Source organism: Papio anubis, chromosome 11 (genome assembly GCF_008728515.1).
Source record: "Papio anubis isolate 15944 chromosome 11, Panubis1.0, whole genome shotgun sequence".
NCBI classification, from domain to species: Eukaryota; Metazoa; Chordata; class Mammalia; order Primates; family Cercopithecidae; genus Papio; species Papio anubis.
In genome coordinates, this window is record NC_044986.1 from 20,671,683 (window position 1) to 20,695,011 (window position 23,329).

Consider the following 23,329-nt stretch of genomic DNA (forward strand, 5'->3'; position numbering starts at 1 on the left):
ACAGTTACTACCACAGAAAAAAGTGCAAAAAGTCGTTTAGGGCTATGAAAACATCTTCATTTTCATATTTTTCTTCCCAGAGGTTTAAAATGTTCAGGTCTGTTTGCATTCTTTTTGGTCTCTGCTGCTATCAACACATTATTTAAAGAGTGTTAGAAAAGTTAATCCAAGAGAAACATATACTTTTTGTCATTGGCCTCTTTAGGTGACACCTTTTTCATTAATTATTACCTTTCAGTGACAGTGCTGTGGCCAATTTCCATTCCCTGTTGGCTTGTGTGAGTTCTAGGGTAAAAAGTGCTTTGGAACCTTTTTAGTCAAGGAGCAAAGCAGCCCATTTTTTAAAAACTTTTAAGAAAAATAAATCAAAACCAACTAACCAAAACCCCTAAAAGGCATCATGGTTGTTAAGGCTGAGAAGTTAGACCTGGTTCTGAGACCAGCTCGGCCACGTATGGAGGGCATGATCTGAGTCAGTTGTTTCCTTACTTATAAAACGGAATAATAAAAACATTGATCTCTTAGGCCTATTGTGCAGATTTAAAAAAAATCTACTAACATAAAATGCATAGCCCCATGCGTGGTACATATAATGGTTACCATAATCATGTTACTATCAATAACCATAAAACTCCATATAGGAGTCAGGGCACTGGTGCAGTGAACGTCTGTTATTAGATATTGTCTGAGAACACTAGGGGTAGCCTGAGCCCCTAATTACACCCAAGTATGATTCCATTTTTTTTTCTTCCATTTCAGGAAATTCGTTTGTACTTGAAAATAGTCATTAAGCTGAGCCCTTTGTGATGCATGTGTTTAAAAAATGTGGTGGTGACACCTGGGTTATCAGTCTCTTTATTTGCAAAGACAAAGGTCACATCAGACTTTAGCTATTGTGTATTTCTGGGCCCACATACTGTGGACAAGCTCCTTTATCCCTTCAGTGTCCCATGCATGGTAAGCAGGACAACTGTTTCCTTTTTGTTAGATAGGGCAAACGGCCTGTGTTGTTCAAAAGGGATGTTAAAAAGCAAAGTTATTTCCACAAATTTTATAGCTCACTTGGTTGTTGATAAACATAAACCAGGTGTCACTCTTGCAACACATACCCAGACACCCTCTACTACTGATTTCACCACCTGTGTGACATATTCTCAATTTTTCTTCTTCTTTTACTTTTAGCAGATAACGTTTCTGAATCTACTCATTTGCGGCGGTTGGGGGGGGGGGGGGGGGGGGGGGCACGGAAAATAAAAGAAAGAAGGAAAGAAGGAAATCTGTCTCTTTATGCAGGGACTGGTTCCACAGAACCTGAGAAACTGTCCTGAGGTAAAATCCCTTTCTCTGGTTGGTGAGACAGTTGGTGACTTTGGGTTCAGACTGTCCCCCCAGCAGCCTGCTGTGTCACAGATGTGCTACCAGGGGTGTGGAATGGACCCTACTGGGTATGGGGGTGGTGCAGACAGGCTGTGAGGTTGGGATTAAACCCCTTCTTAGGTTGGTCGGTCCTCAGGCTGCCTGGTGACTTTTCACAAGCCCAGTTTTTAAAGGCAAGATTTTCAAAGAACAGATTTTACTAATTCTGGACCCTCAGGGAAGACAGAAAGAGATGACATAAAGGGGTGAGAGAAGGGAGAAACTAGGCAGAGAATGCATGACCATATCTTGTTTGCCTTTCATTTATAATAAACTCTTATTCTGTCGATTAAGTAAATTATATTCTTCCCACTGTGACTATCATTATACTTGAGACCACTCTAATTTTTCTGCCCTGTAAATGGATCACATTTGTTACTGACTTGTTAATTCATACAACATGTACACTGAAATACAAACCATCCCGAAAGCCTCACAGCTTCCACAGTGAGGACCAGCTCTTTAAGATTACTCTATTTATTTCATGTGCTATGAGAATATTCAGTGAAGTTAATAACTGCTTATAATTTATTTCCTATCATATTTTTTTCATGTAAGTAGCTTCAACTTTCTAGGAATTATCAAAAAAATTTTTTTCCCTGCAGGGTATCATTAGGGAAAAAATGTGGTTTCTCCTTTTGGGCAACAGTTTTGCTCTGCTCACCGTTCAGCAAAGATTTACTGAATATCAACTCTATGCCTTATTCTGGGTATACTTTGTAGAAGTATAGAGTGGAGAAAGACAGGCTAAAACAACAAGGTAGTAGGGTGAGCAAAGGTACTCTGGGTTTCACTGTTGTTGCTTCTTAGACTATCTGAAATGAAGGGCCAGTTTGGGTTTTGGTGTTTAATTTCCAACCTGTTGACAATTGATGGGAAGACCTTTTTGCATGACTGCTATGCAGCCCCCACTGCATGCAACTCAGCATGTGAACTCATCAGCACCCAAAATGCTTCGTGCCCTGTTCAATGAGACAAGTCCAAGGACCATATGCTTGCATGCTGTGACAACATCAAATTGCTATAAATTTTTTTAGATGCCTGTTCTCAGTTTCTACACTTATGACGTCATGGACTGACAACAAATGGTTTATAGACTGGCACCAGGAGTACCTCTACACCAAAGAATAATGTTGAGTGGAGTGATTTCAAACTGGCCCCCTGGTATCAGCTATATGCCTTCTTGTCCAGACTCACCTCCAAACTGGGCAGCCTCCAACAAGCCAGAGCACATCAGGATCTAGTTTATGAAAACAAATTAAACTCCAAGATACCCGGAGCTCCTTGAAGCCCATGAAATTGTCTGTAAAATTTTGTGCGTATGTACATTTTCCAGAGAGAAGTTCTATAGTTTTCATCAAATGTACAAATAGGTATGTGGCCTCAAAATGGTTACGATAAACTAACTCTTTAACACTTTTTCATTACCTGGCAACCCTAGTTAAGAATTTCAACATGCAACTGCCCACGCTTCCTAGGAAACACACACACCTGAGGTTGGTTTTATGAAGCCTCCCTGGGTTTGGGGCTGGGACTGCCTGTTTCCATGGTGTTTCAAAGCACGGTTGTTCTGGGTTAAGAACAAGACTAAATTTGTCTACTGAAGGCTTGGACAGCAACGGGAGGTTGACTCCCTTCAAGAAATAAAAACATAAAAATAGTCTGTGTAAGAAAGGGTACCATTATTCTTCAACATTATAGAGGTGTTCTCCACTCTGGTGTCTTAGAAGCCCAGAGATGTGTTGGGGTATCTGATTTAGAAGGAGAGGATGAAAGCATTGACAGAAGCAGCAGGATCTGGTTGGAGAGGGAGGTGGAATCACAAGGAGCACTGGCCATTACGAGACTGTGGTGGGAGGGAGTATCCAGGTGGAACCAGATGCCTACAGAGAGCAGGAACGATGAGATACCAAGGAAGACTGCGTTACCACTCCAACATAAACATAACCATTTCAGGGGCAGTCTACCCTTGGTGACCAGACTGAAATCTTTATATACTGTTTACTAAGGAGAGGAATCAGGATTCCTTGTAAAAATAGTTGCTTCCAGGTTTGGGCCAGGAGCCCATGGCATCTTATCCTGACAGAAAAGACTAGTGGAATCACGTTAAAAGGCAAAAGAGGCAACTTGAAGGGGATCTCACTGATCAAAGAGTAATGGACTGACACCTAACACCTATAAAATAGATAAAAGCCCAAGGGTTTATAATGATGCTCAAAACAAACAAACAAACAAGTGCCACTGATCACTTTTGGAGATTGCTGGTGCCATTCAAAAATCTGAAAACTATTTAATAAACAGAGGCATTTATGCTGCTTTCTTATATGAACTGTATTTCAGAGTAACTGAATAGTTGATGATAGTACGTTCTTCTATATGATAGAATAATAGCTAGTAAATGCAAACTGAATGACAGAAGTGAACATTACCATGTTGTAATCCCTAATGAATGCTGGCAGTGATCATCAATGGTTGCTAAAACTATTATTTTAACCGGTTGGTAGAGAACTTCATAATGGATGAAAGGCTGAGCACACCTAAACCCACTGATCAATCTTGAACTCAATAAATGTAATGCAAACAGATGTTATGTGCCTTCTGATGTGATACAGCTGAATTTGCATCTTATTAAGTCATTTGATCTAACTATTAATTTACAGGAAGTACAGAGGAAAGAGAAATATGTGAAAATGGCACCATGGAGATGCAATAGTTCAAATACATAACATGAAAATTTTTTTTTTGAGACGGAGTCTCGCTCTGTTGCCCAGGCTGGAGTGCTGTGGCCGGATCTCAGCTCACTGCAAGCTCCGCCTCCCGGGTTCCCGCCATTCTCCTGTCTCAGCCTCCCGAGTAGCTGGGACTACAGGCGCCCGCCACCTCGCCCGGCTAGTTTTTTGTATTTTTTAGTAGAGACGGGGTTTCACCGTGTTAGCCAGGGTGGTCTCGATCTTCTGACCTCGTGATCCGCCCATCTCGGCCTCCCAAAGTGCTGGGATTACAGGCTTGAGCCACCGCGCCCAGCCAACATGAAAATTTTTACAGGACAATAATCTATAGGACAAAAATTTTTACAGGACAATTTCTTCAACAAATAAATGTAATAAAAACAGGAGGAGGATCTGTAATAGATTAAAGAACGTTTAAAGACAGATCAACCAAATGCAACAGATATACTTTGTTTTCAGCCTGATTTAAACCATCCAACTATTTGTGAAAGCTTTGGAAACAATTAGGAAATACTGAACCCAGACAGGTTACACAATCATCATTAAGTAGTGATTACGTTTTTAAAAAGTTATGCTGTATGTGCTAGAGATACATACTGACATATTTACAGGTAAAATCAGATATCTGGGATTTGCTTCAAAATACTCTAACAAAAGAAAAAGAGGAGAGAAGGATAAAACAAGAAGGGTGACATGTTGGTGGCTGTTGAAGGTGGCTGTTGGAGACGTGTGGGTTCATTACACTATTTTGTCTCTGTGTGTGAATTTCTGTAAAAAGGGTTTTATTTATTTATTTATTTTCCAAAAAATGGGGGGATGGGGGAAGGAAATCTCACAGAATATAAAGCAAGCAAGACAGGCAAGCTAATGAAAACACAACCCTTATCTATAGAGTCTTTGAGTTCATGTCCAAACTTGCCCCAGCTCTGGGGTCTGAGGGAGGGCGAACACAGATCACATGAGGGAATGCAATCTCATTGTCCTCTTAGTGCAGGGTTACTAGGTGCATGGGCAACTCACGGGAAAAGAGCAATTTGTGCTGAGTTCGTAATCCCCAAGAGAGGTCGGGGCAGCTTTCTGATTGGTTGGAGGGGACAGAGCCTTCCAGGATCTACCCTGGAAGAGGCAAGCAAAAGGATCCCAGCCATAGTTGAGTGTCCTCTTTAATTTCATTCCCAGGGCAAATCCAAAACAAGTACCAATAGCACCATGCCATCTGGAATTCTATAATGCACAGCTGGCAATATGCCACGGTAAGCAACCCTCTGAACTATAGATGACTGGCATAGTTAAAGGCCACACACATCTTTTCTTCAGCTCCCTGTCTATCCTCTTATATGTTATTAATGCATGTAATAAATTTGGCCTTGGACAGGGCTTGGTTAAAGGCAATAACACCATACTTGATACAGAAATGACCTATTGGGACCTGTAATATCTCCGTGCCAGCTTTTTTCAATTAAATGACCACAACTAGCAAACAACTATTAACATGGGGACTGTGTGGGATACAAAGATATGCAGTGTCTGCAATGGTGAACCACTAAATGCCTGTAGGAGAAAAAGGGGAAAAAGTTTCTCATATAAGTTCTTGAGACAAAGATGTTATTCAGCTTTACAATCCTTTGAGCTCCTGCTAGGAATATTCCACCAGTTTCCACAATCGCAGTTAGAGGCTATCTTGATAGAATCTGTGTGCTAGAAAACCTGTAATATGCACATAATGTCTGCGCCTGCCCTGAATCCCAGAGAATGGAGGACTATTGCTACTGTACTCTCAGTGACTAGCGCAACTTCAAATTATTCCTTCATCAACTGAAAACTAAATAGAAACTATGCTTAATTGTGTTCTTTGATTTTTCTCTGAGGCTATCCCACATACTCAAATTATATTTACTTTTTACACAATTAGGACACTGGCATTTGGAGCCCTTGCCTCCTGCTTAACAGTAACCATCCTTTCCGAACCACAGATTTGATCAGCAGGGTGGGCCATCCGAAATTGAGATTGTCCTGAAGATTCAGGAGGTCAGCCTGCCACATGCAGTACATGCCTTTCCCAGTTGCTAAACAGAAACCCAGCCTGAGCCTTCAGTCTGGGCCCTCACCTTGCAGAGCTGTGGCCTGATCCTAATGTAGAATCAAGTGCTGGATGGAACCACAGGTTACCGGGTTCAGGCCTGAGCTTCTTGCAAAAAGTCCGATGCAAAACATGCCACTTCACTGGGAAGTTCTAGAGCTGAGGAGGTATGTTGCTAATGTTGCTAAGAGTTCTTAGTTTTGAAGTAAAGCCAGGTATAGTCCTGTACAGGGAAGAGCACTTTTTCAATAGGTTCCTGGCTTCTAGCACCTAGCAGGATACCACTGCTACCACAACAAAACAATAATGGTGATGAGGAGGACGATGATGATGGTTGTAATTATAATATCATGTTATTTAGAGTTTTAATTTTCTTTTGGGTCTTTATTAACTTTAGCATTTACTTTGTAACTACTATTATTCTCTTGATTTGCAAATAAAGAACTTGAGGCACAGAGTGATGAAAATAACTTTCCTGACGTCACAAAGCTAGTAAGTGGACAAAGCCAGGCTGTCTGGCTCAAGAGCAGCAGTGTGAACCACTGTGAGACACTGCCCCTTATTGTACTAAAGAGCACTGGCTTTGAATTGATAATAGGAATGCTAGACAAGAAGCTGAATTACAAAAGCAAATGTCCAGATTTTGCCTGGATTCATGCTCAGACTAGACTGATTAGATGAGCTCTTCTTAACTCTGGTTTCACGTAAGCATCACCGGGACAGCTGTTAAGATACTGGGAACCCACCAGTATCTGGGAACTAGAGAATATGATTAATTTGTTCTGTGGTGGGGCCTGGGCATCTGATTTTTAAAAAGCTCCCCAGGTGATTCTCATGAGCAACAAGGGCTGAGAGCGACTGGCCTCTGAAACACTTTACAAAACTAAAAAACAAATTTAGAATTGCTTCTTCTTTTCTCTTTCTCTTGGATAGTCACAAAGAACAACAGCACGTTGTAGGCTCATATCAAATCTTTTTAAAAATTTTTTATTTTTTTTATTATTATACTTTAAGTTCTAGGGTACATGTGCACAACGTGCAGGTTTGTTACATATGTATACATGTGCCATATTGGTGTGCTGCACCCATTAACTCCTCATTTACATTAGGTATTGCTCCTAATGCTATCCCTCCCCCCTCCCCCCACCCCATGACAGGCCCCAGTGTGTGATGTTCCCCACCCTGTGTCCAAGTGTTCTCATTGTTCAATTCCCACCTATGAGTGAGAACATGTGGTGTTTGGTTTTCTGTCCTTGCGATAGTCAAATCTTATCTGAATATAGATCCCTTGTTGTGTACAGCATCTGTTAACATAGATGGGAACAGCTGTTATAACCTTTTACAAACCAGTAATCCAGGTTGATAAATTTGGTTACTTTCTTTTAAAGAGAAAACCCTGTACCCTTAACTTTGCAGGATAAGAGTACACCAGAGCTAAACTCTCTTTCCTCAATAAGGATACAGAGGACCCCTTAAACCAGCTTACTCTCTAAGAACAAAGATCCACAATCTCATAGTTGAAAGGGCTCTTAGGTGCCATCTAACATCTCTCAGCACCACAAACACACTCCCCACCTCCCCCAATGCAGAAATGCCTTCTGCAAGATCCTTCCAGATGGTCAGTCAGCCCTAGCTTGAACAGTTCAATGACAAGAGACCTCACTCCTTCATAAGACAACACATTTCATTGTTGGACAGATCAATTCTTCTTTATATGGGTTCAAAATTAGCCTCCCTATAACTTCTACTTGTTCATAGCTCTGTTGTTGTCTGAAATAATGGTATAAAGTCTCCTCTTCTTTCAAATGAGTGCCCAACAGCACATCATTATGGCGGAGGATGGTACACTGGAGGGAATACACAGGACTACACAGGAGCCAAGAGACTTGTTTTGAGAAGCAGCTCTGCCTCAGACTTTAGAATTGTAGTGACTAAAGCCCTTCAGGCCTTCGTTTCATCATGAGTATTAAAAGTACATAAAAACAAAGACAATGAAAAGCTTGCCAAATTGTGAGCATCAAATTAAAAGTGTAAGTCAAATGCTTTGTAACTGAAAAGTACCCTGTGAATGTAAGTTGTTCTGTTATTGGTCCCTTACGGTACAATATTCTTACATTTGAACAATTCTTCTGTCCACAGAACCATATATTCTACTTCTGAAGTTGGTATAGTAGCATTGCTAAATAACTGTTAATTATGGCAATGGCAAGTGAGTGCTCCTTGATGCCACCTATCGGTTATTTGTTTCAGTGACAGTAAGAAGTTGGAAGATGGCACAGGAAGCAATATGCTGATGCTGTCTTTCATTCATCAGACAGATCAGAAGAAACAGAGAACAGCAGATTCGGAATCAGAAAATCTGCCACTCACTATGTAGGTGCCATTGAATAAGTGAGCTAACCTCAGCTTCCCCACACATAAAAGGAGAAAATAAAAGTATCAATCTTACATATGCTTCTATGAGGATAAAATAAAATAATATGTGTTCAACACTCAACAATAAATGTCACTGAGTAAATTGCAGGGCATTTTCACCATTTTTGTTTTAAATCAGTTGAGAACCTAGTGGCAAAGTGCTATATTCTCTCTAAAATAAACACAGAATTTCAGATACCTGTAGTTCACCTGGATACAATTCCAACTCTATCATTAATTCTCCATGTGACCCACATATTTCACCTCTCAGGCCCTTGCTTTCCTAATTGGTAAAATAAGTTAATTAGACAAGCTGATCTTTCTAGGCATGCTTCTGGGATCACTAATACCCGTATCGCTAGCCAAATGGAAAACAAAGTTTTAGAAGCAGATTGCTTCCTGAGAACAATTCAGTTGTTGCATAATCTAAAATACTACCATGGTAAAAAGAACATCTTCGATTTATAAATTTGTTTGAAAATCCCTCCCTTTAGGAAGATATATTTGTTTCTAACAGTTCTGCTAACCACATGCCTGAGGTGAGGCAAAAGAAGTTTTAAAAACTCAGTAGAATCAGACATTTCTCCAAAGAAGAAATACAAATGGCCAATAAGCACATGAAAAAACGTTCAACGTCTAGGCATTAGGGAAATACAAATCAAAGCCACCATGAGATAGTTCCTCACTCCCACTTGAAAAACTGTAATAAAAAAGACAGACAAAAGCAAGTGCTGGTGAAGATGTGAAGAAACTGGAACACTTATTCTTTGCTGGTGGGACTGGGAAACAGTGCAGCCACTTTAGAAAATAGTTCGGCAGTTTTTCAAAAGCTATGCAGAGTTATCACATGACCCAACAATTCTACTCCTAAGTAGGCAGCAAGGAGAAATGAAAATGTATGTTCACACAAAAACTTGTACATAAATGTCCATGACAGCATTGTTCACAATATTCAAAAAGTAGAAACAACCCAAATGCTCATCAATTGATAAACAGACAAATAAAATTTATGTATCCATACAATGAAATATGCTTTGTCAATAAGAAGATTTGAAACATTACGCTAAGTGAAAGAAGCCAGACACAAAATACCACATATAGTATGATTCCATTTATATGAAATACCTAAATAGGCAAATCTAGAGAGACAGAAAGTATACTAGCGGTTGTCAGGGGCTGGCAGGAAAGGGGGAGTGACTATTAATCAAAACCAGATTTCTTTTTGGGGTGATAAAAATGTTCTACAATTGGGCTGGGTGCAGGGGCTCACGCCTGTAATCCCAGCGCTCTGGGAGGCTGAGGCGGGCAGATCACCTGAGGTCGGGAGTTTGAGACCGGCCTGACCAACATGGAGAAACCCCGTCTCTACTAAAAATACAAAATTAGCAGGGCGTGGTGGCGCATGCCTGTGATCCCAGCTACGCAGGAAGCTGAGGCAGGAGAATCACTTGAACCTGGGAGGCCGAGGTTGCTGTGAGCCGAGATCGCACCATTGCACTCCAGCCTGGGCAATAAGAGCAAAACTCTGCCTCAAAAAAAAAAAAAAAAAAAGTTCTACAATTGACTGTGGTGATGGTTGCACAATGTAGCGAATATACTAAGAGCTACTGAACTGTACACTTTAAATGGGTGCATTATATAACATATAAATTATATCTCAATAAAGCTGTTAAAAAACAATAGAAGCACATAATCGATAAGGATCAAGAATCAATTCCATTTAATCAAAGTGCAAGGAACATGTATGTTTGTATAATAGCATTTCACGCAGATAATTGCTTTGTACATTCAACTGCTTTAAACTCATTTTTGCATTTGGATCATTTTTCAAGGAGGAGATGAAATTTAAGGAAGTAAAATTGAATAAACAAGGCTATTGCAGCTCACAAAATATATTTCTTTTATTTTACTACCGAAGATCGACTCAGTGGTGTAAAATGCCATTTAAAAAAAGAATGACAAAGTTTGAATGAGAAAATGTATTTCATCGTGAAAGATAAAAGTCTTTCCTTCTCTACAGTGAATACAGGTAATTTCAGAAGCAGCAGCTCCTAATTATTCACTGTTGAAAAGCTAAAAAAAGGTTCATATTGAAAACAGTGACCTCCAGTTTGCTCTGTGAATGAAAGCAGACACAAATTCTCATTTTCCTAGAATTCTGGTTGATAACTGAGTTGGGAAAAGCATGCATTTCTTCATTACAGTGCAGTCGACTGTTCATTTAAATAACAATAACCTGCATAAAAGTCACAAAAGCATTATCTAGCAATTTTACTGTGTTGAAATACATTATTAGTATTAACAATGCCAAATAGAGTAAATAAATGACTGTCTTCTTATTTTCAGCATTATTCCTGATTACTTAGCTTTATGAAAGGGTAGCATTATTATTACTGGTGCATTCAACACCTTGGTCAACACTATTTGCTTGGATAACTCTTGAACGGGAAGGGATTTCAGAATAGAGCTACATTCTTTTCTAGATTATCCAAGGGGGAAAACAATCTTCCAATTCAGTGCTTATATATCATATATTTTTGATAACAAATGTTTGAAGAACTCAACTTCTGTTTTCTACATATGTGCAAAAACAAGAATTAAAGTCCTCATTAAGGACAGCACACTTGAAATAGTGCTTACTAACAAATGTAAAATTTACACCAATTGTTGAAATCAGAAGATTTCTTACCATGAACACGGTAATGCTTCAGTTTTTAAAGTTCCTTGAGCCCAAAGTCTGGGCCTTTGTTTTAGTTTCTCTTTTTTCACTCCCTGAAACATTCAGTACTCCACTAAGTGCCACTCACCAAATTGTTATGAGAATACCATCAATCTCCCAGGTGCAGAGCAAATAGAGATTTGAAATCATTCACTCCTGAGTCTCTAGTTTGCTGGGGTTTGTTTCAAAGAGGCCTCTCCATGAAAGATCTGAGCGATATTTGGCTTTAACAATGGATGGAAGTGCAGCTTCCTAGAAGATGGGGCAACAGGATATATCCTTATCAAATGTTGTCATCTTGATGGGGACAGTACACACTTGAGTGACTGACCCTCATTCAGACAACGGGAGTTTTGTGGTTTGTGTGTGTGCACTGAGCCTTGGATTTTGCTGTGGGAAGGGACCAACGAAGGTTGTGGGCGACACCATGAGTAAATTAATTTTTATGTAACTTAAAGGATTACGTGAGCGGATGAAAATGTTCTTCCGGGATGTGGCAGATTGTATTTTCCAAAACTGGTTGCAACAATATTTCCTGCCCCACTGGTCTTCCTCAACCTGCCACCCCTGCATCAAAGAGTGGGGTATGTGTCCTATCCCATCCCCTTAAACCTTGGCAAGCCCTTGCGACTGTCTTGCTGACTAGAACGCAGCACAGAATGTGGCAGTGTGTGATTTCTTAGACTGGGTTAGAAAAGGCCACACAGCTTCTGCCTCTCACTTTTGTAGCTCTCACCTTAGGTGCCCTGGGCTGCCAAGCCTGAGGCTGCCATGCTATAAGATTGCCCTCACCAGCACATGTAGGGAGACCACATGGAAGGGCTTTTTGACTAATGATGACAGAAAGAAGGAGGTGCCCAGCCAGTCCCCAGCTACTCCAGGCTCCTGTCCCCCTACATGGTTCCAGCTCTGATCTCTGTCTAAAGAAACCTCATGAGAGACCCTGAGCCAGAACACCCAGCCAAGCGACCCCCGATTTTCCAAACCTGCCAAAATCCTGAGATTGCTGCTGAAGCCACTGCATTTCTGGGGTGATTTGCAACTCAGCAACAGATAACCAGGAGAAGAGAAAAAGAGAACTGAATGGAGAGTCATATCATAAACAATACAAAGGGCATATCATATTTGGAGCCCAGCCTTTTAGGCCATGACCTCTAGACATGTAAATAAATGTAATGGGCAAAGACGCCTTGTAAATCAACATGTAAGCTTCCAATTCGTCATGACTCAGAGCTTCCAGCTTTCAGCACTGAGCCAATGTCCCTTCGGTGGAATCTCTAGATTTTCCATACAGAGGAGCTTAGGGCAGCAGAGGTGCAAGGGCACTTGTTACGAACCTGCATTTACATAGCAAGCACAGTCCCCGTACTCTGACTATATGTCTGCTTGGGGTGGCCCTGGCAGCATTTATGGCAATGGGCTCTTGGGGTGGTGGGGAACCTATAGCCCCTCTGAGGTACCCACTGGCTCAAACCCTGGTTCCTGCCTTGTCTTTTTTTTTTCTCAAGTAAAACGTAACAGTTTGTACGGGTTGGGAATCCCTTATCCAACACGCTTGGGAACAGAAGTGTTTTGAGTTCTTAATTTTTTTGGATTTGGGAATATATGCAAAATAACATGCCAGTTGAGTATCTCTAATCCAAAAATCGGAAATCCAAAGCGCTCCAGTGAGTATTCCTTTTGAGCATCCTATTGGGGCTCAAAAACTTGGATTTTGGGGCATTGTGAATTTTGGATTTTCAGATTAGGGATGCTCAATCTGTAGCTCCTGGGCACAACATATTGTTTTAATGCCTTCATGTCCCTGTTCTCTCTTCATTGGCTAACACAAACTTATTCTTCAAAGCTCAGGCCAGGTATCACCAACTCCAGGAACTCCAACTTGGCTAAGAACTCCTTGTGTACACATATGGGTATGTCATATTCAAATTTATAATAAAATTTGTTTAGGTATGTTTTATCACTAGAGTATATATATTGGGAGAGAGACATGGATTATTTATATTTTATCTTCACTACCTAAGGCCTGCCATGTCTCAACAGCATGTGTTCCATAAATGTTTGTAGAATAGAAATGAACATGCCAAGACATGTTGGCTTCAAAGGATGAATTGGCAACAGTGTCTCCATGCGTTTCAAATATTCCTTGCTCTTCCCTGATCTCAACCGGAAATCTGTCTCTGTCCTGGAAACTCCCAGGCGAACACTTCGACAGAATTTTTTTCATGGCCCTTTCCCCTCACCTCGGATCCTCATCCACCATGCCTTCTACCTTAGATCCATCCCTTCTGTGCTGGACCATACTTACTTTTGTTCCCACTAGATACCCTTCTACAGGGTCCGCTCCCAGATGGCAGGTCCTTGGGCTGATTCACATCCCGAGTGCCAAGAACAGCACTCCATATGCTCAGAGTGGGTTTGGTAAAGCAGCATGTCTTCCCAGTCTCAACACACTGACAAAGTAGTTACTGACTCCAAAATCTCTTCCCTGGGGTTAGCAACTGTGCCTACAACGAGTCTGCGAATACACCAGTCTTAGATATGTTCAACAGGTGACATCAAGATGAACTCAAATGATTTCAGGATAACCTGCCGAAGTCCTCAGAAGCTGACTGCGCCCTTGAAGTAGGTCATCCCCAGGAGCAGTTGCTTTTCATCCACCCAGCAGGTGTGTGTCATCAAATAAATATCATAAAATGTCTTCCAGCCAGGAACAACTATCTGGCAGGGAAAAGGAAGTACACAGGCTCACTGACTACAGCTCTTGATGAAAACCATGAGATGTCTTTTTTTTTTTTTTAACATATGAAAAACAGTATTTTTATGAATAAGAAGGTTTCCACCTCCACTGTTTACTGTCCTCCCAGTTCATCCAGCCATCTTATCCCCCAATAAGAAGCTTCCAGAATAAACTAGTCTCAATTTCATAACTTCATCTACTAAGGTTTTAACAAAGAGGACTCCACAACCCTGGCACCATAAAGACAATTTTTTTCCACAACACTCTGTGATTTTAAAAACAATCATCATAATTGGTAGGTCAATATGGTTTACTACTTGGGATTCTCTCTCTCCTCCCACTCCTTTTTCAGTGTTTAGATTACTCTTTTAGATGCTATCTTTCTCCTTTTTGCTGGAAGATTCAGAAGGTATTAAAATTCAGTAATAAGTGGTTTTTGATTTTTTTTTTGTAAGATTAAGGAGAACTGAATGATAATGGTGCAATTTGTTCTTGAACATTCTCAAGCCTACCCCATCACTGCCCACCAAATTACCAGGTATGATTGAACCCAAATATTTCAAAAAAATGGCTATAAGAAACATAAGCCTGTGGTTTAACCCCAATTTCAAAGTTATGGGTACAACTTAAAAGAGGAAATACTTGGGCTCAAATGTGATGGGTAGGTTTTGTTTTTAATTTTATGCACATAACTTATAACCTGCAACGCCGATGACAATTCTAAGAGAACCATGAACACAGTGCACATCATGGAAGACTGAAAAGGTTGGCTCATAATAATTTCCAGATGAGTTATGTAGGCCAATTTTTTACTTACTTGAATGTTATCTGCTAAGATAATGCTGGATTTTTCAGTCAGTGTTTTTTGATCGAATAGCATTTTCCAGACTATAAAATAAAGATTTGATTCTTAAGTTATTAACTGAAAACATCATTGACAGCTTAAATGAAATGTATTGATAAAGGCATAGCCTGATTTTAAACAGATTTTTTTCTTTGACTACGTATAATTACTTATATTCTTGGAGGCTGACTGCATGATGAGAACCCAGCTGGTATCAGGTGTCAGACAAGGAGATCTGTGCTCTTAAGGCTGATAGACTGGAGCTGCTGTAATCCTGGATCTGAGACTTGAGAGTTGTGTGAGTTTGAGCAAGTTACTGAACTTTTCTAAGCCTCAGTTTCCTCATCTGTAAAAGAAAACAACAATGCCTCCCTTATAGGTTTGCTCTGACACTTAAATGAAACTAAATGAGATAATGCTTATATAGCAGTTAGCACTGAAGTACTCTTAAAATAAATGGCAATTAAGATGGTGACAATAATCTTGACAATAATGGTAAAAAAAACATATGCAAGGTCCTTCAGTTTTGAAACTGAGAAGGAAAGCTCTGGATTCTAAATTACTAACAGGGTTAAGTAATAACCAATAGTTCTGTAAGAGAATACCAGTGCTCCATTGGGCTGGTGCATGCAGTGCAGTGGTCAGAGAGAGAAGGAAACTAAGGAGGGAGGGGTCTTTCATATGGACCATGGGTCCATCTCAAATCTAAGGGGCTGAGAATGCACTAGGCAGTGGGGACCATTCTGGGCAGCCTTGATGGCCATGGAAACACAGAAAGGGGATCCCTAAAGCTAGGACGGGGGTCCTATATCAGAACTGGAGGCCCAACAGGAATGGAGAGATAGGATGTCAGTGGAACGTGTCCCCAGCATTCTGAGGCCTCCCCACATCTGCAGCAGCTTTTGCTCTATTCAGTTTCACAGGTGTTCAACATCTGCCACCCCAAATTTAAAAACAACAATGACGGAGCACATCCTGACAGTCTAAAGCCATTAAATCTGCATATAGCACAATGAGATGTTATGGAATCAATATCCCTTGAACCTGCACCAGTCTCCATCAGCAACAGAAGCAAATCAGTTCACACGCTTGGAGAACGGAGCAGTGGAAAGTGAAGCGCAAGTGGAAAATCAGGGAGGGCAAGTCTGTCCTAATGCACACTTTTCCTTATCAGGGCATGTGTCGCACGTAAGCAAAGCTTCTTTAGGAAGGGAAAGGCCTCTCTTAGTTTCACACCCCTACCCCTCTGCATGTATTCTACCCTTTTACCTTTCTTCCCCCTCTGGAGTAAACATTTAACTAGATTTATATCATTTAATACGTGTGTGTGTGTGTGTGTGTGTGTGAGATAATAGTTGATCTCATTTAGCTGTATTATACCATTTAGACCACATAGAGTTATCGAGTTCCATTGTGGGCCTAGCAGAGAAACAAATCATTAGGAAGATGAGCATTTCCAGGCAGCTTTTGCTTTTCGTAACTCCACTGTCAGGAGCTTTTACTGAAAATACATGTGAGGACTCCAACTGCTTTCTGTCCCAGTCCAATAAAAAGAGATTTGCAAGAGTAAATTTTAGGTGACTCTGTGGCCAGCCCTGCAGAGTGTGACACCTACAACTTTTTGGCTGGGAGGGAGGGTGAGAAGAATGAAGACATCCAGGCAGGATATATCTGAAGATGATGGAGCAGCGTATAGGTCATGAACAGAAAAGCAGACTGGGAATGAGGAGAACTAGGTTCTATTACTAATTGGGTCACTCATTCAAATATTGAAGGAGTAGCAAGGGTGCTGAGGCTCCTGTTACCGGGCAGCCCTGAAGAGTTATCAAGCACTGCTTATAAATGATTTCTCCTTCCCTGAGACTATGAATGCGTCAGGTGTCTTCAGCTGGAGAATGGACAGAGAATAGATTAAGATAAAGTGGGACAAAGATTAAAATAGAAAACCACACAGAGGGAACCACACTCTAGGAAAGACTGAGATGATGGCTGCTTTGTGGGTTTCTCACAAACTGTAGCCTCGATCTGGTTAGAGGGTTCATTATCTGTTGTTGTCCCAGCGGACACAGTCGGTAAGCTATGGACCACATAGTAGAATATAAATGACTCCAAAGCAATCACTTTGTTGGCGTATTCTCCATCTTGTTCCCCACAAAATTTGGGGTGGTTTACTCACATGAACAAACACCAATCATGTGTGGAAAGTCACTGGTCTTGAACTTGGCCAGCTCCGATTCGAGGGCTGGCTTTCCCAGTGACTCACTATATGGTCAGGGAGTATGGCCTGAAGCTCACCAGGCCCACGGACAGCGCATGTGGGAGTGATTTACCAATAAGAATTTGCTATACAAATGTCAGGGGTGATTATTAGTAGTAGGAATGCTTTTCATTTAATAGGTTAAATAAAACACGCTAAACAAACACAACTGTGAATAAAAAGCATGACGTTTGACCTACACTGACATGGCCCCTAAACCTTAACAGTAGAAAATTTTTCTCAGAGTAAGCAAAGCCATGATCTGGTCCTAAAAACAGTACATTTGTTAAACTGAAAATTCTCTAAATTACTCCTTGGTAAGGGCTATTCTGCACAATCTGATGATTTGGGATTTCGCCAAATTAATGTCACTAGATATGCCTTATAATTGGGATAAAATATTTTGAAAGTTTTCAAAATGAAGCTATTCATTAACTCATTGAGTTTTTTCTACAGATTGGGAGCCTGAATTTAAATGATACCCAAAAATATAACTAGGTGTGCTCAAAGAGAGAAGAACTGGCTGTGAGTCTTTAAATGGAATGCACTGGTTTAAAATGTTATTACTATTCAGATTCTCTGAGAACATTAAAACTGCCCATTAAATGAAAATCTAATAATTGGCCCTACTGAATTGTGACATTTTGTAACCTGTAGAGAAATGCAGAAAATTGTGGAAGAATAGCTCTTTTGAGGCAGAATTTGATTTGGAATGTAATATTATTCTAAAATTGAAGGTTCTCACACACACACACACACACACACACACACACATACACACAGACACACAGATACACACAGACACACATATACACATGAACAACAATGCAGACTGAGTGAGAAAGCTGAGGAAGACTCTTCAGGGCTAAGGCAGATACCTCAAAACTCTCCTAGGTACATTATGCTACTGACCTGGGAAAAAATTAGGCAAAGCATGAACTCAGAGTAAACCCCAAAGTGGAAGTGGCCTCTCTTTGGACGTTGCTTAAAAAATATAACCAAGTTAGGGGATTTCATGCTTTTATATAAACCACGTGCAATTTCTATAATTATTCTGCAGTAGTACTAAGTGAATAAAATTCAGAGATATTAACTCAGCCGGGCGTGGTGGCTCACACCTGTAATTCCAGCACTTTGGGAGGCCAAGTTGGGTGGATCACTTGAGGTTAGGAGTTCGAGAGCAGCCTGACCAACATGGCAAAACCCCATTTCTACTAAAAATACAAAAGTTAGCTGGCGTGGTAGTGCACGCTTGTAATCTCAGCTACTCGGGAGGCTGAGGTAGGAGAATCATTTGAACCCAGGAGGCAGAGGTTGCGGTGAGCTGAGATCATGCCACTGCACTCCAGCCTGGGTGACAGAGTGAGACTCCAGCTCAAAAAAAAAAAAAAAAAGACATTAACTGGAGGACAACCAATAGATTCAAATCAGAGGTTGAAAAATCCTCATCAGCCAGTATTTACCAAGCACATTCCGTGTGAACACAGCTGTGCTGAGTGCTTTCAGATTCAAATATGAGAGCTGTATTCCTTGTTCTCCAGGAGCCAACCATATAGGTGGGGGAATGAGATAGGTAGAAACAGCTAAAACTTAAGGCATATCAGATCTGTCCAACAAGAGCAGTACAATCAAAGCAACACAGAGCACTTTGGGAGGTCGAGGCAGGTGGATTGCTTGAGCTCAGGAGTTCGAGACCAGCCTGGGAAACATGGTGAAACCTTGTCTCTACTAAAATACAAAAAATAAGCCAGGCATGGTGGTGCCTGCCTGTAGTTCCACCTACCTGGGAGGCTGAGGCACAAGAATTGCTTGAACCCAGGAGGCAGAGGTTGCAGCGAGCCAAGGTTGCGCCACTGTATTCTAGCCTGGGCAACAGAGCAAGACTGTCTCAAAAAACAAAAAACAAACAAACAAAAAAAGCAACATAGAGTCCTTCTTGTTGGAGAGATCTGAAAAATGTGACCTCTCCTTTCTTGGAGGCTGCAGCATGAAGACATGGAACTGAAAGATGGGCAGGATTTTGATGGGGAGGAGAAGGTAAATGTCCAGGCAGGAGGAATGGCATGAGCAAGATAAGAGCAAGAGGCAAGTCTGGTAGGCAGGGAGCAGCCCTGGCTGGCTGGTAGGTGCAGGTCAAGCGAGGGGAGGGTGGCTGGGAAGGGAGGTAGAGGCTGTACTGCAGAGAAGGCTGAGGGCCAGCAGAGGCCTAGGCCTGCCCACAGCACCAGCGGGGCAGTTCTGTCTGAAGACAGACACTCCTAGGGAACTAGAGGTCAAACATCTTCATCGTATACACTTTATCTATGAAAATACAGGGCTTCAACTTACTGTCCCTTTTCTGAGGTGTTTGTCAGCAAAGCAACCAGACACTCTTAAAGAAGGGACACAAAAAAGGGAGCCAATTCCTGGGGAGAAATGGTGACTAAAATGAAATGAAGGCAGAGACTAATCAGGGATTTAAGGAGGAGGATGGTGAGTGAGATGAAGGGGAATATATACCAGAGGAAGGAGGTCTAATCAGGAACAGGATGGAGGTGAGGAAGGGGACATATGCTCCTCCTGGGACAATCCTTAAGAAAACTGACAACAGACACTGGAGGGCCAGCAAGCCCACAGATTCAGAAACTACTGGCAACTGCGGGACGGAATAAACATGCCAGCTATGGGTTTCCACCCAGAAACCAAGTACTGCTCTTTGCGCTCTTAGGAGACAGACGGTGTAACCATGAAACATCTTTTTAGGAGACTATTTACTGTCAAGAAGAAACGTTCACGGCAAATGGCGAAGTGGGAAAGGCTACACAAGATGGATGCATGTACAACATAATTCCATGTTTATAGAAATACGAGCAGCAATTATTGGCGTATTCGACCATCATAAGCGAGACTGTTCGGCGGTGAAATATTTGAAATATTCCATGCCATCCAAAATTTCTTCATTTCTTACTTAGAATAGCTGGTGACTCACTTCTGTCAAAGATACTGCTTAATGCTAATTAGTATGCAGAACACATTGCTTTACAAATATCTCTAATAAGTAGAATAACTAAAAGAATCTTGTCAAAGATGTAGTTGGCACAGTAAAAAACATTAGAGATGAGTGTTTTCCTTTTTACCACTTTTAGGAAACAGTCTTCTAGGTAAGAAATACATGGCACCTTACTTGAAAAAACTGAAGTATTAACACAAATATTCCCAAGCTTATATTAGCTCTTATAATCAATGTAACTTGTTTACACAGACCTGTAACCCCATTTGTATAAATATGCCCATGTATAAACAATGCATACTGTGCATTAGTGCCTGGTGGAGGCGAAGTCTTTTTCAAAATGCAAACATTTCAGAATTATTTTGTATTTCAACAAACCTATAGTAATATACATGCTGTACGCACATACCACACAATTACTCTCTTTTGCATGTGAAATTACATACTTTATATACCTGGCTAGCACAGCGGAAGGACTGACCCACTGGTATCAGTGAGAAACAATGAGTCCTCGTGTTTAACATCTTCAATGTTAGCAGGATAGAACTGTCTAACAGAAATGAAAGAAAAACCTGCTTTCTTTGGCGGTAAAGAATGTTATCAACCTTTTACCTAAATAAACTTCACCAGGAACAGGGGTGAAAACATTGGCTAGATGTTTAATGAAGTGCAACCAGGACTGCAGCTGCTAATTTTGTTTGATGTTTTACAGCTGAGGGTAGCAAAAAAAAAAAAACTAAAAGGCAATTACATGAACCAAACAGACTTTTACAGCTCATAGTCAATCTCAAATAAATAATTCTGGCAGATTCTAATATTCTTTATGTTAAAATACATCATCTTCCAATTTAGGACAATAACTTTAAAATTTTTATTCAAAGTAACAGCAAATCACAGACAGGTTTTGAAAACTTAAATGCCAATAAAACATTCAATTATTTGTATGTAAAATATACATAAAAGGGGGGAGAATATATACAAAGTTGTTAACAATAGTTCAATAGCTGGGCGGCAAGGTGACTCAAGCCTGTAATCCCAGCACTTTGGGATGCTAAGGCAGGCAGATCACGACGTCGGGAGTTCTAGACCAGCCTGACCAACATGGTGAAACTCTGTCTCTACTAAAAATAAAAAAATTAGCCAGGCATGGGGGCATGTGCCAGTAATCCCAGCTACTCAGGAGGCTGAGGCAGGAGAATTGCTTGAACCTGGGAGGTGCAGGTTGCAGTTAGCCAAGATCGCACCATTGCACTCCAGCCTGGGTGACAGAGACATCATTTAAAAAAAAAAAAAAAGTTAGCCTGGCATGGTGGCACATGCCTGTAGTCCCAGCTACCTGGGAGGCTGAGATGGGAGGATCACCTGATCCCGGGAAGGTTGAGGCTACAATAAGCCATGATGATGCCACTGTACTCTAGCACTCCAGCCTAGGTGACAAAATGAGTTCCTGTTTCAAAAAAACAAAGACAACCCCCCCCCAAAAAAAAAACCCCCAATGGTTCAATGGAAGATGAGGCTTGTTTGTTCTTTACCCCTTTCTGAATTTTCAAAATATTCAATAATAAATATGAAAGTAATAGTTTTTAAACGTTTAGATTTTATTGTTTAAAATTACAAGGAGTTCAACAAACTCATCACATTTTTTTTGTGTTAAAAAACAAAAATAAAATACTCTGAAGGTGATTTAAGCAAGTGGGAGCAACACGATAAACATGTTGAGTGTACGAAAAAAAGCTTCTGCAGCTTTAAAGAACTGTTGGGCTGTTGGTCTGTTTCTGGGGTGACAAAGCAGGTCTGTGTTTTGATGTTGCATGACAGGGAGGGGTGAGGTCAGGGCATCCTGAAAACACATGAAAGACAAAGAAGTAGCGGACTGGTAGCAAAAGTGCAGGTTTCTTGAGTACATGTAAGTCGAAAGCAGTTATGGTTGAGAGTGGGAAAGGCCACATGTGCTATGGAGGGAGATGCTCTAGAGACCGTAAGAGAAAAGCTCCCAATTACAATCCTTTCACAAGGACCAATATGCACGCAGGTAATAGCTTTGTCTCTTTCCTACTTAATTTAGAGATTATATCCCTTTAATCTAGTCTGTATGGCAAAATATTGAGAGTACAGAGACCGAAGTAGGTAAGACTAAGAGCTCTCTACCATCTGAAACAGGCATTAATGGCATAGGCACAACAGTTATTTAATTAGCACACATTGATTAACTTAACCCCATGTAACCACTGTCTTCTGCTACTGCTAATTTTGTTTTTGAAGTCAAATGAAATAAAGTAGCTGAAGAGTAATTAAACGTGTCCACTCCCTTTATCCCTATGGCTATGGTGACTGGGCTGCCCTCCACTGCTGAGGGTTTCTGAGAAGATGCTGGAAAGGCTTTGAAATAACTAAAAGACATGTTCTCAGGAGGTGGCAACTTCACATTAAAAACCCTAATATGAATGGGGCTGTTAGCAGCACTTCCTCCGAGGACGTGGGAGAGGCACATGATTTGTAGTCATTTTCAAATATTGGCTACGAACGTGATGATGTTCTATTAAAAGGTTTGCTATGGAAAGGAATCCTAGGTACATTTGTGACAGTCCATCTAACACAAAACATAGAAGATTGATGAATGTAAACTGTAGGTTAGCAGTGGTTTTCAAACTTAAAACAACAAAAACAACGACAAAAGAATTTTTTTTTCAAATGATGATTATAAACATGCCCAACAGATGACCAAATTAACATGGAACTAGCTTCTCTAGATGAAGTCTTGTTTGTTTTGCCTTTTCTTCCTCCTTGGTAACCTTTAGGTGGGTGGGCAAATGTTAAGTTTCCTTGGCATACAATTTGAGAATCCCTCCTTTATGCATCTCTGGGAGTACTGTGAATTGACTCAGTCCACACAGATTCTGATTCTCTTTAGCAGCTTTCCTTGACAGCAAGGCTAGAAAGCTAAGAAGGACATTTCCAAAAGTCTCTGCTACCAGGTTCTGGATGTGGCCAAGATTCTAGAGGAGCCTGGGCAAAACTTGGAAAGTGGATATGAGCAGTGTGAGGCGGCCACAAGGAAAGAGATGGGTGCACTTCCCATAAATGTGTGTTTGTGGGGGGAATGCGTAGAGGGAGAAGAGAGGCTTGCCTTTGGTTCTTCT

The 23,329-nt window shown here is 40.9% G+C and overlaps 1 protein-coding gene across 15 annotated transcripts in view; it reads right to left on the reverse strand.

Annotated features, from left to right (window-relative positions):
• The window catches only part of VTI1A (vesicle transport through interaction with t-SNAREs 1A), a 380,208-nt gene that overhangs the window by 97,458 nt on the left and 259,421 nt on the right, over positions 1-23,329 (reverse strand). For 4 of the 15 annotated variants that reach the window (XM_009215348.4, XM_017944322.3, XM_017944321.3 and 1 more), the window contains one exon: positions 10,338-15,289. The exons of 5 other annotated variants lie outside the window; for them this stretch is intronic. Coding sequence is in view for 2 of the 10 variants with exons in the window: in XM_017944322.3 (XP_017799811.1) it covers positions 15,286-15,289 (4 nt within the window). In the remaining 8 variants the exon portion in view is untranslated. Of the gene's footprint in view, positions 1-10,337; positions 15,290-23,329 lie in introns of those variants that run through there. 6 more of the 15 variants (XR_002524575.2, XR_004177138.1, XR_001891551.3 and 3 more) reach the window with 6 other exon arrangements.